This window comes from Sinohyriopsis cumingii, chromosome 16, assembly GCF_028554795.1.
Source record: "Sinohyriopsis cumingii isolate HCF-2022 chromosome 16, ASM2855479v2, whole genome shotgun sequence".
NCBI classification, from domain to species: Eukaryota; Metazoa; Mollusca; class Bivalvia; order Unionida; family Unionidae; genus Sinohyriopsis; species Sinohyriopsis cumingii.
Window position 1 is genome coordinate 3,282,473 of NC_142976.1, and position 17,270 is coordinate 3,299,742.

Consider the following 17,270-nt stretch of genomic DNA (forward strand, 5'->3'; position numbering starts at 1 on the left):
TGGACATTTTCTATATAGGAAAAGAGAACACTGCGTTGCATCGCAGAAACCTGCCCCGTGTTTAAATGAAAAAGATCCAGCACTGTATTTTCTTAACTATGTACATTTTATATTTGATATTTATAAGAAATTCTGTATGTGTATTTTTTTTGAAATTATGCCGCACTTTTAGATTTTATGCCACTACAAACATTTTGTAGAAGCAAACTTTTCCGTATTTTGAATAAGGACATTGTTCTGCAGTAAGATAACACAGGATGTATTCCGAATATTAGACTGGTTCGAGGAAGTTGTTTAATATAAATGAATATGAATAGTAAATTGATAACTACCAACAATTATTACGCGGGAAAACACAGGGAAATATCTGTTGTTGACAGTCAGCACATCGTTGCAAACGACGTGATCCTTTTCCTTCTGCTATTTTAAAAAGTGTTATATCAAATATGGGTATACAAGGTTTGGCAAAATTATTGGGCGATCATGCCCCATCATCTATGAAAGAGAATGAGATCAAGAACTACTTTGGTACGGAATATCTCGTAATTCTCCCCTCGGGGGAGAATTAACTGTAAAAAAAATTATATGAGCATTTTAGAATTTTGTCTGCTAATAAAACTGCCTGAACCTTATTTAGGCACTGCATAAAAACTTAGCCTAAACCACAACACTATTTATGCAAATGACAGTATCGTGACGCCTTTATGTACATTTATGTTTTTGAGGTGCGACGCGTTTCTGCCTAAAGAACTGCTTTGTGTAGCATATTCCCAAGTAGACTGACGAGATTGAGAGATCAAATTTTCAGGAATGTCACACACTTGGATGCCCATATTGACACTCGCAGGTCTCGCTTGAATTTTAAAACTAGGAGACCCGGACTCCCATTTTGGTAAAAAATAGGAGTCCCACCAGCAAATGTTGCAGTCCCCTCCAGGGGTCAAGCTGGACTTAAATTTTAGGAAGAAGTGACTTCTTCTTTTGGACTAGTTAGCTACGATGTCGTAGTCTCAACTACGAACTGATCCCATATCATGTAATGGAGTAAAAACCACTAAAGTCAGAAAAACCGTAGATATCTACTACATAAGAATAATCATGTTATGAATGAAGTTTGGCTTATTTTGAATTTATTAAGCCCTTACACGATAAAATAAATTGGCATGGTTACCCTAACCTCACTGTGTCCGCCAGACAGATAACGTGACACTCTTGCCGTGACCCATTTTCTATGTAAGGCTTGCCAGACCATATTTGGAGATTCTACACTATGTTATTATGAATCAAGTGGCAAATAATGGCTTATTGGTTCAAAGTTGCAGATAAACCGTATTTACTTTTAATGCGCATAATTTCTGACTTGAACTGCTTCATATTTTTACTATGATTTGTTTATATTTCCAAATAAGGCCTCAATATCCTTATATGGCACACAAACAAGCGAGGCTGAGAACGGAAGTAATCATTATTTGAACTAATTTGGCGTATGATCTAAACGAAAATATCTGATAAAAAAGGTAAACAAGATTTTACAACTATTTCTACAATGATTTGCGATACTTCAGGCATTAAATAAGAGGACTACTCAATTTATTGCGATATATGCAAGGAATATGTTCAATATGTTGATATTAGGCTAAAAGAGCACCTGTATGAATCACACCCGGCTTGCTCCATTGATATGTATATGCTCATTTTAGTACCCAGTCCACGATGTAGGAGATGGGGTACTAATATTAATACTAAGGGAGAAGTGAGAGCTCAACAAACAGAAGTGGACGCAATATATATGTTTGTAGACAAGTTATAAATGTTGAATGACCCATGACCTAAATTAAAATGATACAATTCATCTCATTTCAAAGATGAACTTAATTTATCAGAAATAAATGTAATTCACAGGCAGATAGATGAAGATCTGAAAATATACCCATCACACTGGCATAAAACGCAACCTTCATTTCTGTTGTGATAAAATGACTACTTCCACCATGAATTGCTTCAGCCATCTGCCCTGATCATAAATACCGCCTTTTGAATCTGACATATCAACACCTTCGAGTTACGCTGTCAGCGGTTGTCAGTGGAAGTTAGCTAAGACTAGTATGCACATTGATTTACGTGATATCCCTTTATCTAGACGATGCCTTCCTCATGATATTCCTTTATCTAGACAATGCCTTTCTCATGAAGCACAAATTTAGTTTGCATGGACTGAGCAGTCACTGCATATACCTGCCAGTGACTGCTTAAGGCAGGGAGAAATGTTTGTTTTGAAATAAGAAATTTTGCAGTAGGGAAATTAGAATGGCCAATGTGAACAGGTGAGCTTTAGGACAGGTTTGACTCTCTTATGTCAAAGCCTTTTTATCTTTAAGAAAAGATCATTTATAAGGAAACACAAACAGCTTCATTTGAAAAAGCTATTTTTTGACAGTTATTCTCAGCATAATTATAAAACTATTATTAATGCATGATTTACTGCTGCTATATTGCTTGTTACGGCCAACATGTGAAATAATATCCTCTTCCATACCTTGGGGTACATGCGTAGTACAGGAATTTCGATTGGCCCCGAGTGGCAAAGTGGTCTAAAGTGCTCAGCATTCCGGATCACTGTCATCTCACCTTTGTCTGCGTGGGTTCGAGTCCAAGGCTTGAGTACGTGGGAAAGCCTGCCAGTAGCTTCTCATGGGTTGGTGGTTCTTCCCTGGGTTTTCCAGGGTTATTCCTCCACCAGTTATACTGGCCACCATGTATAGCCTATCTTGTGCAGAAAAATGGCGTTAAACCCTACAACAACAACAGAAGTTTCGAAATTTGACTTTTTGTTGTCATTAAACATCTTTAAGGAAAGTCATATTTTGTTTGTTGACTACTGGTATTGATCTCGATCCTTGCTTTATTTGAGTCTGATCTATTCCTTTTGTTAACTTTGAAAGTTTTTTTTGTAAGTTGCTTATGAAGTAGTACATCACTTCACTATATTGTAATGCCTTCCAATACTAGGATAAGTATTGCCTACCTTATTTGTGTACCAGGTTTTTGTTGTTGTTTTTAGTGATTTTTCTCTATTTCACTGATCAATATAATGCATTATGTGGGTAAGTGTTGACAAGGGAAGGCCCAGGGGGATGCAGTGCTTGAAGGATATTTTTTCAGACATCCCAGGGCAAGGGACTTTAAAAAATCACTCACCCTGACTTGAAATCCACAATCCTGACAAGGTTATATTGTTTATTATTATTTTTATATAGGTACACCTAGTCTCTCCAGAAAAATTAGATGGAGGCTCACTTATACATCAGATATTGTTCATGAGACAGACTCCTCATTCACATCCTACTGAAGAAAGGATTAGAAGTTATGAGATTTCCAAATTCAGAATAATTGTGACATACCTCTGCTCTTGCAATCTCCAACTGTATTCCTTCTACTTTTTGTTCATATTGATATACAGTCTGCTTCATTGCAATCTGTATCAGCAATTATTCATTGACTTTGGAGTAGTTTCATTTTCTGCGTAGGTATCTCCATGTTTCTTGATCAAAGTGGACAACAGACAAGAAGTTGGGGAGGCATTGTCATAAATATCAATCCTTAAATAGCTCAAAGTTTTGTGATTATTTTATATGACAGTAATGTGGATGTGTCACAAGCATGGAATATATAATGGATTTATCCAACTTCCTTTATGGTGAAAGATGTGTTGAGGCCATTTTATAAGTCATTAATCTTCTCACTTTCTTTAATTGTCAAACAGTATCACAGATACTGTTTATTATTTTATGCTGTACAAGTGAACACTAATTATAGGTAATCATTTAGACATGGAGAACAGAAGTAGCACTATTCCTCATTAAGTGGTCAAGTGCTTTGCTTACAGTAAGTTCATAGCTTTTGATACAATGGACCAGACAATCCTAGGAATTCTTTAGCTTTAAAAATTTGTCCGATGTTTCTCCCTTGCTTTCCACAGCTTTTCTTTTGTCTTTTTTTAAGAATGTCTGGTGTTTTTGTAATTGTGTCCACAAGTTCAACATTGTTTGTGGCAAGGTCATAATCCAGCAATTCTTTTGAATGTAACCATGCAGTCTGCAGTGTAATGCACTGTTTGGCTGGGTTTTTTTTTTATCACTACATGTTGTGTCACTCACACAGTCACTTTCCTGATCCTGTCATGTTTCGCTGGAATTTCTAACACTGGATAACATTAAGGACTTCCAGTCTCTGTGTTCTCTGTATTGTCACATGGCACATAATCCTTGATGGTTGTTCCAGGTGGTATAAGGGGAAGTTAGTCCTCTTCATCCCAATGTTCCTCCTCTGCCTCAGGTACATCCGATACCTCTTGGAAAAACCAACATTTCCAAAAGCACTTTTGAATTGTCTCAGCTGTCACAACATCCCAGGCTGATGTCAGCCATTGGATTGTAACCAGCCAACTCACCTGTGGTGCTACAGTGTGTGTATCTCTGATGCAGCTAATATATCATCCATCAAGAAGATAACATGTCTCAGCCGTTTTTTCCTGTAGATGACTTTGACTTTGTGTGGATTATCCCTGCATTCAGGAGCTGAAGTTTTGAAGTTGTATTCAAGGGAAAGTATTAAAGCTTTACCTTTGACAAATCCAGTTTTGGGTGTGCAGAACAGTTGTCCAGGAAAAGCAGGATCTTTCTGTTCTGCACTTTCATCTGCTGATTTTGATTTTTCAATCCATGACTCAAACATCTGTCATGTCATCCATATTATTCTGTTTGTCTCGTATGTAACTCTCAAATTTCACTGGTTATATCCCTTAAAGCACCTTGGGTGATTTTTATGATTTTCCAGTGGCCTCAGCTTTGCACCTGGCACATAGCAAAACTATACATCCCTCATTTGCTTTTTCCCCACCTTTGCATTTATCTTCTTTTTTTACCAGCAACTTTGTTGGTAACATTCTAAATAACAACCCATTCTCATCGCAATTAAAAATATCCTTGCTGTCATATCCTTTGCATATATCATTTGGTCTTTTGCTACAATCCTCGACAACTAAATTATCGACTTAAGCTGATTCTCCACTAAGGACAGAACACTTAATATTGTGTCAAACATGAAATCTATGCAGACATCCATTACCTGCAATAAAGTCATATATCCCATTTCAGCTGACAAAATTTTTGCCTTTTCTTGGATCATCCGACCAGTGAGTAGAATGTTCTTAGCACATGCAACCAGTCAAAAATGTTGTCATTCAATGGTTCTTTCTCTGTCCATTGTTTCCCTGTCTTTCAGAGTACAGTAGTCCCTCTCTTATAAGGCCACCCCTAATGCAGCAGGGAAGTGGCCTTATAATGAGGGTGGCCTTTCTAGAAGGGGATGACAAATGTGAATAGTAAATACATATGAAGAAAGTCACAAATACATTTAATTCTAAAACATTTAATATTTTCATTAAAAAATCACATGCATGTTGTGAAATAAATGTAAAACAGTGTCACCATTTTCAAAAGAATGCTATGAATAACCATTGATATAGTTTTAAAACTGTCTTTATAATTATGTTACAGATCACATCATCTGTCACTTTGTTGGTAACAGTCTAAAACACAAACCAGTCTTGTCACAATTATCCCCTGCATATATCGTTTAGTCTTTTGTTCCAATCTTCGACAACTTTATTATTAACATCAGCTGATTCTCCACTAATAGGATACAAATGTCTCCTGGCTCAGACAATCTTCCTTTCTCTGTCCATTTCATCTTCCCACTTCTGCAGAATTGTTTCATTATCTTTCACCATATTGTTCATCTGAGTCTTTCCCACATCAGTTTTCTGCAAGGATCGTCGACCCGCCCCCCCCCCCCCCATTCAGTCAGGTGAATTAATTTCACTTTCTCTTCTAAACTGAGAATTTTTCTTTTCCTCGATGACATGTTGATCTTTTTGCAGTAAGTTATTCATGTTGCCAACTACAATACTGATAAAACAATTTTGTATGCATCTAAACAAATTGCCGTGTGTTTTTAAAGGAAGTGATCTCGTTAGTCACAGTCTGGTACCCTATTGTTTTTGTACATTTCTTTACACTAAGTGAGAGAAGCCAAAACGGCTTCAATATGTACCATTAACATCACACAGATTTGACCTCGCGACCGTTAGGATTCATAATTTTGACAATTATTGTTAGTAGTAATAGCCACTAATTATCAAAGTGAACAAGCTCAACATCTTGCTAAGGGAAACCATAAAGGCTATCAAACCATTTTCCTGCTGTCTTGGATATTGTACATTGATACTGACACTTCTCAGCTTTACTACTGTTCAATAGTTGTAATCTTAACAATTATCAGAGTGACTAAACCGGACATCTTATGATAACACAGCAGTGAGGCTAATTGGATTACATGTACTTACCCTTTTGTATGGATTAAAATTCGAGTCTCTTGGTTTTTATGGAATAAATGTGGCTTCTTGTGAGGCGTAAATGATATAATATTAACCTTAGTGGTACATGTACTTTACTCGACACTTCTTTCAGTAACGAAAACCTGACATCGGGGAAACAAATCAGATTACTGAACACACGTTATGAATAAAATATTGGTTCTGGATACATATTAAAATAAAATGCGGCCGCTTGTGAGGGGTAAATTTTATATTATTGCACTAATATGATGGCCGCTGGTCGCGTTAGCTGGGTGGCCTTTCGCGAGGGGTACTTTGAACACAAACTCGTCTGTGCCAACGGATTCTGGCTGTAAGGAGCGGGTGGCCGCTGGTCAGGGGGGCCGTTCAAGAGGGGGACCACTGTATTGTTTATTTGATTCTTTCCAACATCAGATTTTTCTGCAAGGATCCTCAAAGTCTCCCTCTTTTGGTTCAGCTGAATTACCGGTACTTTCACTTGATCATCAAAACTAAGATTTTTTTCTTTTCCACAACATGTTGATCTTTTCACAGTAACTTAGTCTTATGTTGTGAACTGCACAACTGATAAAACAATTCTCGCATTTAAACAAAATGCCATGTGTCTTTAAAGGAACTGATCTTGTCATCTGATTCATTGAATGCAGTCAGGTACCCTACCATCTTTAAATTTCTTTACACTGAGAGGAGCCAAAATAGCTCCTCACAGCTGTTACGTTTTATAAACTTGACAATTATTGTCAGTAATAATAGCCACTACTTATCCAAGTGAACAAGCTCTACACCTAAGTAAGGGAAGCCATAAATGCCATCAAACCATTCTCCCACTGACTTGTGTACATCAATACTGCACTTCTCAGCTGTTGCTATTGTTAGGGGCCATCCATTTAGTATGTACGCATGGAGGGTGTAACCCAAATGCATATGCATGCATGGTGGTGGGGCAGTTGATAATGTATGTTCGCATGGGAAAGGGGGGTATGAAACCTCCCTAATAATTTGAATTTTAGTCGACACTAGACAAACTTTTTAAAGTTACACAGCATATTTCTTTGATGTAGGCAGACATTCAACGTCAGTGGACTGTTTTAATAAACATGTTAATATTATTAAACCTTGATTGTTTTTGCGTGGATTAAATATCTGCTGTTCTCTAGAATTTGGGGGGTGGGGTGTGATAAGCACACATACACAGGTGGGGTGTGTGTAAAAAAAAAGTATGCATGTGTACAGGTGGGTCAAGCTTTCCCAGATTTTTGCATATGTACTAAATGGATGGCCCCCTACAATAATTGTAATCTTGACAGTTATTGCCAGCAGTTATCTGAGTGACTAAATCAGACATCTCATGATCACACATCAGTAAGGCTAATTGAATTACTTACCTTTTTGGATTAAAGGTTGAGACTTCTGGAATAAATGTGGCCTTTCATGACCAGTAAATATTGCATTTTTGCACTAATATGCTAGCCTCTGGTCACATGAGAGGAGAGGTCTTTCTTGAGGGGTAGTTTTGAACACACTCATCCATGCCAAGGTATTCTGGCCAGAAGAAGCAAGTGCCAGCTGGTCAGGGGCAGGGCTGTTCAGGATTGGGGACCACTGTATCTTGGTGGGCTATGTGATCCTCATGCAGTGGACAATACACCAGTTCATGCCAGACTCACTTTTACAATTGTAGGCTAGTCCCTTAGTCAGTTTATTCACCATGAAACTGAATAACATGCTCCCTCTTACATCCCTCATACCAGATCATAGGATCTGTGTGGTGGATGCCTTCAGTCCAAACAGTTATCATCTGTACATATATGCCACCCCACCTTTCAAAATAATTCTGCCAGTGCTTGACCAAATCATGATCTTCAGTGCTTGGTTCATCCTAGTACTGCTTGTCCATATGGTTGTGGTTCAGCTTGATTTCTTGCTAGGAGATTACCACAGAGAGGGAACTGCAGTCACAGCGCTGGGTTTCTCCTTCAAACAACTCGCCGATTCTCCAGCTTCATGCCTGGCACATGTCAAGTGATGTATCTGCCACGACTGTTTTTAGAGCAAGGTTTTAAACTACATCATCCATGCTAGGAGACAGTCTACTTAGGATTTATGGTGCAAAGTGGAGAATCTTCTACAGACTAGATAATGCATTGAACTAAATGCAGTTGCAGACTTTCTTCTCAGTTCCAAGGAAAGAGACTATTTAGGGCTTTCTTGCCTTTGTCAAGTTACCATGTTGGACACTCATCTTTTATGTAATCTTTGGGCATTGTCAAAACCCTCTTATGAACCTTTATAAGGAGCTTGCTTAGAGAATCTTACCCTAAAGACTGTGTTCATGCTTTCCCAACATCAGAGAGGAGAAGGAGCAAAGCTTCATGTCTCATTAGTGAAAAAAGGTTGTTTGTCGTTTAGTGATTTTTCTTATTTCTGTTATTTGATTTCTCTTCTTTACAGTACTGGTTTTCTTGCTAAAAATCAGCTGCTGTCAGGCACTCCACTTCATATTTAGATCCCCAGTGTCAAGCATTTCTGTGATGCAGATGATTAAGTAATGCTTATTTGCCCAGTTTGTATGGTTTTTTATTTGGCTTCCTATAAATGGACAAGGAAAGATCAGATTCATCTCTTTTTACTTCTCAGTGGCACCTCTGATAATTTGGTGGCCACCATCTCCAGGTTGATTGTCCTCACTTCCATTTTTATGGGGTTTTTTTTGGGCACGCCGATTTGAAATCATTTTTTAATTAGGTTCTATAGTGACGGCACAGCATGTGGCCAACCTTTCAGCTCAGAGTAGTGAATGCTTCTACTGTAAGGTTAAATGCAGTAGTTGTTCTAACTTGTACATTCAGCAGTGTAGTAGTAGCAGGTAATGTAGTACTGTTAAAATTGGTACTGTAATACTATTGTAGTTTCTTACAGGGTAAAACTAATTTTACTTTGTAATACTTGCCTGCTACTGTTGCAGTGATACTCGCTGTCATGCCCTGTTGTCTCGGTCCTTGTCAAAAGAGAAAGATATTCGTTATGTTGCCTGTGACAATGCACTAAGATTGCAATCCTGTTAATTTCCTTTTTGACCCACCAATGCTAATTGAAGGAAGGAATATTTAGCTTGGATTAAAAATAAATAGCCTGGGAAAAGCAAAGCAGTGAAATTGTAGCAGGTATTACATGAGATACAAGTAATTCATTTTTTTTTTTTTACACCAAAACCCCATATATTCAACCATTTAACGCACAGACCTTTTACTCTTCTCAGTGTTGATCTTTATTCTTTTCTTAAATTTTCAGCAGGAAAATGCATTGTTGCTTATGCTGTGGTCTCTTATTTTTTCTATCATATTGTGTACAAGTTACTAAAGGATATGTGTATTTGCATATACACCACTTCCTCGATAACTCGCGAACCCGCTTATAACAGTGTCAGGTGTGGATCCCATTTTTTAAACCTGAAAATACCCCCAAAATTTATCCCTATTTGTTGACCTTGAAGAAAATCACGATCAAAATTGGTAACGGAAACTTTGATGATAAAGCTCGTTTTATAGTTGAAAACAGTACATAGGACCTGGAAATTTTAATCAACACTATGAAATATCAAATTTTAAAATAACTGGTACAATTTTTTACATTTTCTTTCCAAACGACATTCCTAGTACACCGCAATTAACGATTTGTAAGGAAATTTCGATCAATGAAGATGTCACTTACACCGAGTGGAGGCAGTACTTTAATAAATAAATACAAATTAAATAAATTTTTTATCAATTGAAATTTATGTTCTGGTTCCATCTTTTAGTTCCTTTTAAGTGTAATCATCATAAGTGCAATGTGCCCTCTTGTAATTAAACATAAAATATGTCAATCTACCGTAACAGCTATGTCCGCGAGCGTTTCTCTGAGAACCTAATTAAGTGCCGACCATGTTTTGATAACTGACTTGCGGAAGTATTTGTTGTATTGTTGCACTGAATTAAAAGCTGGCCTCCTTTATATTATCACGTTAATTATGTCTTTTGAATAATAAAAAAAGGAGGTGGAATAAAAGAAAAGTTAAAAGGCACAAAAATTGGACTAACTTAAAATCTAGCGGCCTTGGTCGTATGTCAGGTGAACTCACTTCATTTGAGCAATCGAACACTGTAATAAACGTTATTGTGTATGTAACAGATACTACCTTAAATTAAACGACTCTTTCATAACTGTGATCAAAGATAACGAGGCAGCAAAGCGAAAAGAATACTTTGTAAAATAAAGTGGTTCATTTCACATATACAGACCATTGTGGGCAAGTGAGTTTCAGAGAATTATTGAGCTGGCATTTAGAGATATCCTCAGGGATGATAAGAAATTTCATTATTACTTCAAATGAAATCACGACATTAACATTGTACTAACTGAACAATAAATAATTGAGTTTCAACTTAGACGTGTCACGAAATAAATGTCGGGTATTTTTTTAATAAAAAAGGATTCTTGTTTGGTGGTGTATCAACAGGTAGTCTAGTTCCCAAATTGAGGACTACCGATTTGGCAAGGTACTATTAAATACCACTTCGGGAACCAGACTCGTCAAGAAAACAAAATGCAATGATGTAATACACAGATTTTTCACGTACACGTGATGGTTGTTCAAACCAGTTGGAATGATCTTTCATATGTTGGATATTTTGAGAGAAAAAAAATGTTATTTAAACAGAATAACAAACAACTTCATTAGAAAAAGCGCATTGTTAAAAATCATTATTGACGTGATTGTAAAATGAGGAATCCGTCATTAAACAGCCCAGTTCCCTGCCACCACCACCCGACCCTGCCCCCGGTTTTCTAAATGTCAAAGCGATTTTTTCCAATTTTTGGAGGTCCCTCGGTAACTCGCGTCACACTTATAGTGCAGTCTATGTTTGTGGACCCCGTTGTGCTCGAGTTATCGAGGGAGAGGTGTACATGTATTTGGGAAAAACTTTCCTACGTAATTCGTGCATCGCCTGAATGAGATTTGATATTCAAGCTTGCTTTTTCAGGCCGTAAAGTTGCAGTTGATGCATCAATGAGTATCTATCAATTTCTTATTGCTGTACGCCAAGATGGAAGCCAGCTGATGAATGAGGAAGGGGAGACAACCAGGCAAATATTATTTTTTTAAAACTGTAGATCAGTTTAATTACAAAGATAAATTTGAGAGTCATTTTTATAACGTATATGTCATACTTCTGATTTCCCAAATTTGTTCTTCTGCAAATAGGAGAATATCACACTCCAGTAGATTCATGTGACCATTTCTTAGCTCAAAGATTCAATTGTCTTGGCCTGTACAGAAAAGTAACTTTGCACAAAACTTCTGTTTTGTGCTTTACTGATCATATTCAAGGCAGCTTTATTCTAATACTTTCATGTGCAACTTGGGAAAGGTATTTTTTAATGAGTTTAATTTTCAGCTAAAATTCTTATTTACATATACACCCACAATAAGATAGTATGTTTAATGTTATGAAGTCTGTCTGTATATATGTACAACCATCCTGTATCCTACCTTTCTGTTTCCACATAATAACCGTCTAATTTTGCCAAATTCTGTTGATGGCTTGCACTTGGGGTAAGGAATGAACCGTGTAAGAAGAAACATTTTTCCACCACAAAGCTAATTTGAAGAACTTGTCCCCAAAGAATATCAGATATGGTTTCAACACTGGGCAGTTTAAAGGAAGATATGGTCTTGGCTTGAATTCCGTTTGATTCTTGTCAGCTAAAAGTGTGTCAGTCATTTTGGGGGACTCGTTTTTAAAGGTAGACTCAAATGGGTGTCAACAATCTCTGTACAGTGAGGTACATAGAGTAGTATTGGAGTTGTGACATTTTCCTACTTTATTATTAATTTGAGCAATAAATTTAATTCAGTGAAGTCATCAATCAATTAAAAAGCTTGTGTTATTAATTGCTGGACTACAATTTGGTTGATTGCATACAATGATCTAAGTCATCTGGCTTCATGTAATATAGGTGACATTTATCCTAAGATAATGAAATTATCAATTATCCATTGTCCACTTATAAAACCGCAGCTATTAATTAATTGCTGGGCTACAACTATATGCTTCATGTCAAGTGGTTTCATGTAATATAAATGACACCTAAACACTCGTGTATTGAATCTACAAGAATTCCTTTGAAGTTATATTTTTATTGTCCAAAATCTATAATTGACATGGCGATGGTTGCACATTTGTTTATAGAAGAAAACAATAAGGAATTTTTCTCTTATATTTTGTGATTCTGGAAAGATTTTGACATGCAAGTCCATGCTAAACAAAAACATCAGCATATCTTTGCATTGAAAGTGAAAATAGATGTCAAAGGTATTCAACTGTACACCTAATGATGTAGATGTTTTCTTTCTTATGAAAAATTGAATCATAGTGGCTGCTTCTTTCTTTGTAGTCACTTGATGGGAATCTTTTACCGCACAATCAGAATGATTGAGAATGGAATCAAGCCTGTCTATGTGTTTGATGGCAAACCACCAGAAATGAAATCAGGAGAGGTAGTATAAGCTGTATGAAAAATATAATTAGTCCCTAGAGTTGTTCACCTGTCTTGCTTACTTGCAGTGGGCAACAATAATAGTTTTTATACAAATACCTTAAGGCAAAGCACATTACATTACTATGTTTTCAGTCAATCTTTCACTAAGTTGGTTTCCAAACCATACCTATAGTTGTTGACAATTTACACTTACCAAACTTTGTGGCTGACTTTCGCTTAGGTGACTGGCTTTCACTTGGGTGAGGAAGAACCCTATCGATTGGAGGATTGGGTTAAAAGGTCAAAAATCAGTGTGACTGATAGAACTAAAATGGATTTTACACAGTAACTCAGGTTTTTCAACATGTAAAGTTAACAGACTTTTTGAATAGCTGGCATTTGGGGAAGGAAGAGCCCTGTTGATTTGGTGCTCAAAGGTCAAGGTCATTGACTGAAAGAAGAAAAATGACTTTCCACCCAAGAAGTTGAGTTGTCTATCATCTATGGTTACAAAGCTTTGTGATGGCTTGCACTTGGGGTAATGAAGAAACCTATTGATTTTGTGGTCATGGTCACTGTGACTGGAGAAATAAAAAGTTTCGGCATCACATACATACATTGACGGGGCCCGAGTGGTCTAAAGCAATCTCTGTTCGGATCACTGCCATCTCACCTCTGTCTCCATGGGTTCAAGTCTAGGATTTGGCCAATGTGGGTATGTGAGAAAGCTTGCCAGTAGCTTCTCGTAGGTCGGTGGTTCTTCCCAGGGTTTTCCCGGGTTCTTCCTCCACCATGAATACTGTCCGCCATGCATAGCCTATCGTTTGCTGAAAAATGGCGTTAAACCCCACAACAACAACAACATACATTGACCATACTTTATGGATGTCTTACATATAGGATATGGAAGAAAAAGTACTTTCTGCACAATAACATTAATTCTGCATGTCAGACTGGACCCAACTTTGATGATGATTTGCACTTAAAATAAGGAATCAGCCTATTGATATTGAGGTGAAAAGATCAAAGATCTTGGTCAGCATGAAAGAAGATAGGTGGTTTCTGCTCCTAAATTTCAGTTTATCTGCATAGAAGACTATTAAATACATATAATGTTGATATCTTAAAGTATGGCAAAGAATATATGTGGAACATGGCCATTGAATTGAAATTCGTTTTTAATATAAAATTTGGGCTACTTGGCAAGAAATTTCACTTGCCCATCACTGATGTTTAGTTGCAGGAGCTTTTAAAGCTTGGGAATTGTTGTTTCCAGCATAGTGGACAAAGTTACAGTTCAAGTCACAGTTGTTTCAGACTGGTTAATTTTACTGAGAGAAATGATAACACTTGCCAGCCTTAGGAACAAGCTTGGAATTATTAGAGAAGCTATAGTGTAATAAATTACCACAAATTTTTACATGAATTGAGTGAAGGTATTGGAACTGACAGGATAAAATAAATAAAAATGTCCTCTGAATAGGATTGAACTAGAGTGTGAATTGCCATCCCTGCTATACTCAGTCTTTCTCAGGGGTACATGAGATTGCATACAAACTAATTTCAGTTGCCACTTTAGATCTTGTTATTCCTCATCCTTGTCAGGGATAATCTTAAGTATGAAATGATGTTGTTTTCAAAAAGCTTCATTGATGCCTTTTTTTTTTTTACACCTTATTGTCAGCTGATGAGGGTTTTGTCCATATATTCAAATAATGAAGTTTTGGCAAGTGATAAAAAAGAAACAGATTCCACTCTGTGAACATAGTAGGAAAATAAGATGTGTGCCAGAAACTTGATCATGTACCAATTCCTACCTAGTTTTCTCTCCAGCTGCTTATTTGTCATCAAACCTTACATGCTTAAAAATGTATTCCTGTTAAGGGAAAGCTTTCAAATTTTGTGACAACCTTGGATTAGATAGCAAGATTCCTGTGAATCAGGGAATGAAAAATTGACTCGTCCACTAGTATTTACCAGTGGGGACTAAGAGTACACAACTTTTTCAAGATGCATGCCTGTCTGGGTAAATAGTATTCTAAGCACATTCAGAATTATATACAGGGTAGAATGTTTAAAAATCATTGCAGGACAAGTAAAAGTCCCAAGCTATTTACCCTGCAGGACATAGCTTAAATGAATTTTTCCAAGTCTTTTGAATGTACGCAAAATTCAGTGAACTGCTTCCTGTGCATGTCACTTTATTTTGTGCCTGCAGTCAGTCTAATTGAAGTGCTGTTATTAATATAATGAGGTATAATATAATCAGGTACAGAGGTAACATGATAAGAGTCAGCAATTGCTTTTCAGTGTTAATTAGTGGTAAGTCATTGCGACTCCATGAAGGACAATAGTTACCTCAAAATAACTTGAGCCCTATACTTTAAAACCATTGTCAAACTTTGTTAATTTCTTGCAATTGAAACCAGAAAGACACTTTGTTTCTGAGGTAAGTAGAACAAAGGTCAAGGTCACATGCACTAAAAGAAGAAAAATGGTATGTTGTTTACATTTGAGACAAGGAATACACACTATTGATGGGGTGGAGTATATAATTTAGCATTTTAGTACCCAAGTATCAGAGAAACAAAACAGTTTTATATAATGCCATTTATGTATCACATTTTTGGTGTCAGATATTCTGTTTGCAAATTCTGTTCTTCATTCTGTGTTTTAGCTGGAGAAGAGGAAGGAGAGAAGAGAGGAAGCACAGAAAGCCCTTGAGAAAGCAGAGGAAGCTGGTAGGATTGAATTGATTGTTATGCTTTTTCTCATACTTGAAGAACTTTATAATAGAGACATGAAAGCCTAGTACTTTTAATTATTATAGAGATTAGATAAATTGTGTTCTCATTATATGCTGGACTGCATAATTAATATACTGGATTACATAATTAATATACTGGATTACATAATTAATAAACTGGACTGCATAATTGATATACTGGAGTGCATAATTAATATACTGCATAACTTGCAAAATCTCTTTAAACTTGTTTGATTTTAAATCTATCATAAATGCTACCTCTTCTGCATAGTCATAAAATTTGAGAACCTCAGAAAAATCCACCTTTTATTTGCAGAAAAAAGAAATGCTTGCACTCTGGACTTGTAGTTTATTGATACTGTTTGATAAATGTTAAAATACAGCCCATGTGGAATTGTGAATTCCTACTTTACCACAAAATACTTTTTGCAGCTTTCTGCATTTGTGTTAATTTCAACAGTATCCACAACTTTGATGGCATTAACATTGTTACCTACTATTTTTGCATTGCTGAATGTCATACTGTGGCATTCTACGAACGTTCTGTTATGAGTTGGGGTGGGGTGCTCCCAATATTTATTTGAATTACTATGGAATTCCCACCCTGGTTCGTTTTTGTAGGAAGTGAAATTAGTGATAGAGAGAGATACAGCTCCCAGCCCCCAGTCAGCAATACCGACAATTAAATTATTAAGAACACAAAGGTGAAATTCAAAAGAATAACAATTTAATACAATTTAAACGATATTAATTTCTCAACCAATCTTCTTCTTCTTGACCATGTAACAACCTATTTCATCATGTGATTATAGTGTGAGATGGCTTTCCCCTGTACTTGGTTTCTACTCATCTGTGCTCTACTCTGCCAATTCCTTTCCTCCTTCCGGCGTTCTCCGTACTCCGATTCTTCCTATCCTCTTCCCTTTTTGTCTCCTTTTCTCCTCCTCCTTCTCTCTCTCTTTCTCCAGCAACTAGGCTTATTCTCTGCCTACTGCCTTGTTCTATCCTGTCTCTCTGAGACTCGGGCCTTGACTACCTGGTAGTTCTGTCCCCAAAAGCTTCCTGTGAGAAACTCAAGGACGTTAGCATGTTTCATTAGCCATCTCACCTCACACAAAATCGGCAATCAGTCATGAGATAAAGGCTATCTACATCTTTGGTCACGCATTCGTGCACATCGAAAACCACACACGTTCTTATGAAAAAAACAATGTTGCAATAAAGAGCGGTATTCTACTTATCATACAGACATCACTAAATTGCGTGACATCAATATATTCTCATTATTCTGAACAATATCACAACAATCAGATGCATTTCTGTACATTACACTCCCACAAGTGTACACAAATATTCAAATATCCATATTATTTAAATTTACACACTGCAACCATTTCCAAAGTTACAATTTAATTCAACAATTGCAAAATCTAGAAAATCACATAAATAAATACACAAGTTTACCACGAAGTAACCAGATAGCGAATTACAATATTAATTCTGACTACGAGCTAGCAATCTACATAATCATATCTCATTTCTCAAGTACACATGTAAAGTAAA

General features: G+C 36.7%; 1 protein-coding gene across 1 annotated transcript in view; it reads left to right on the plus strand.

Annotated features, from left to right (window-relative positions):
• Positions 1–330: 330 nt before the first annotated feature.
• Positions 331–17,270, plus strand: part of LOC149779834 (flap endonuclease 1-like) — a 49,067-nt gene continuing 32,127 nt past the window's right edge. The window contains exons 1-4 of the mRNA XM_089936504.1: positions 331–528; positions 11,443–11,545; positions 12,857–12,959; positions 15,618–15,681. Coding sequence (XP_089792630.1) covers positions 447–528; positions 11,443–11,545; positions 12,857–12,959; positions 15,618–15,681 — 352 coding nt within the window. The 5' untranslated portion in view covers positions 331–446. The remainder of the gene's footprint in view (positions 529–11,442; positions 11,546–12,856; positions 12,960–15,617; positions 15,682–17,270) is intronic.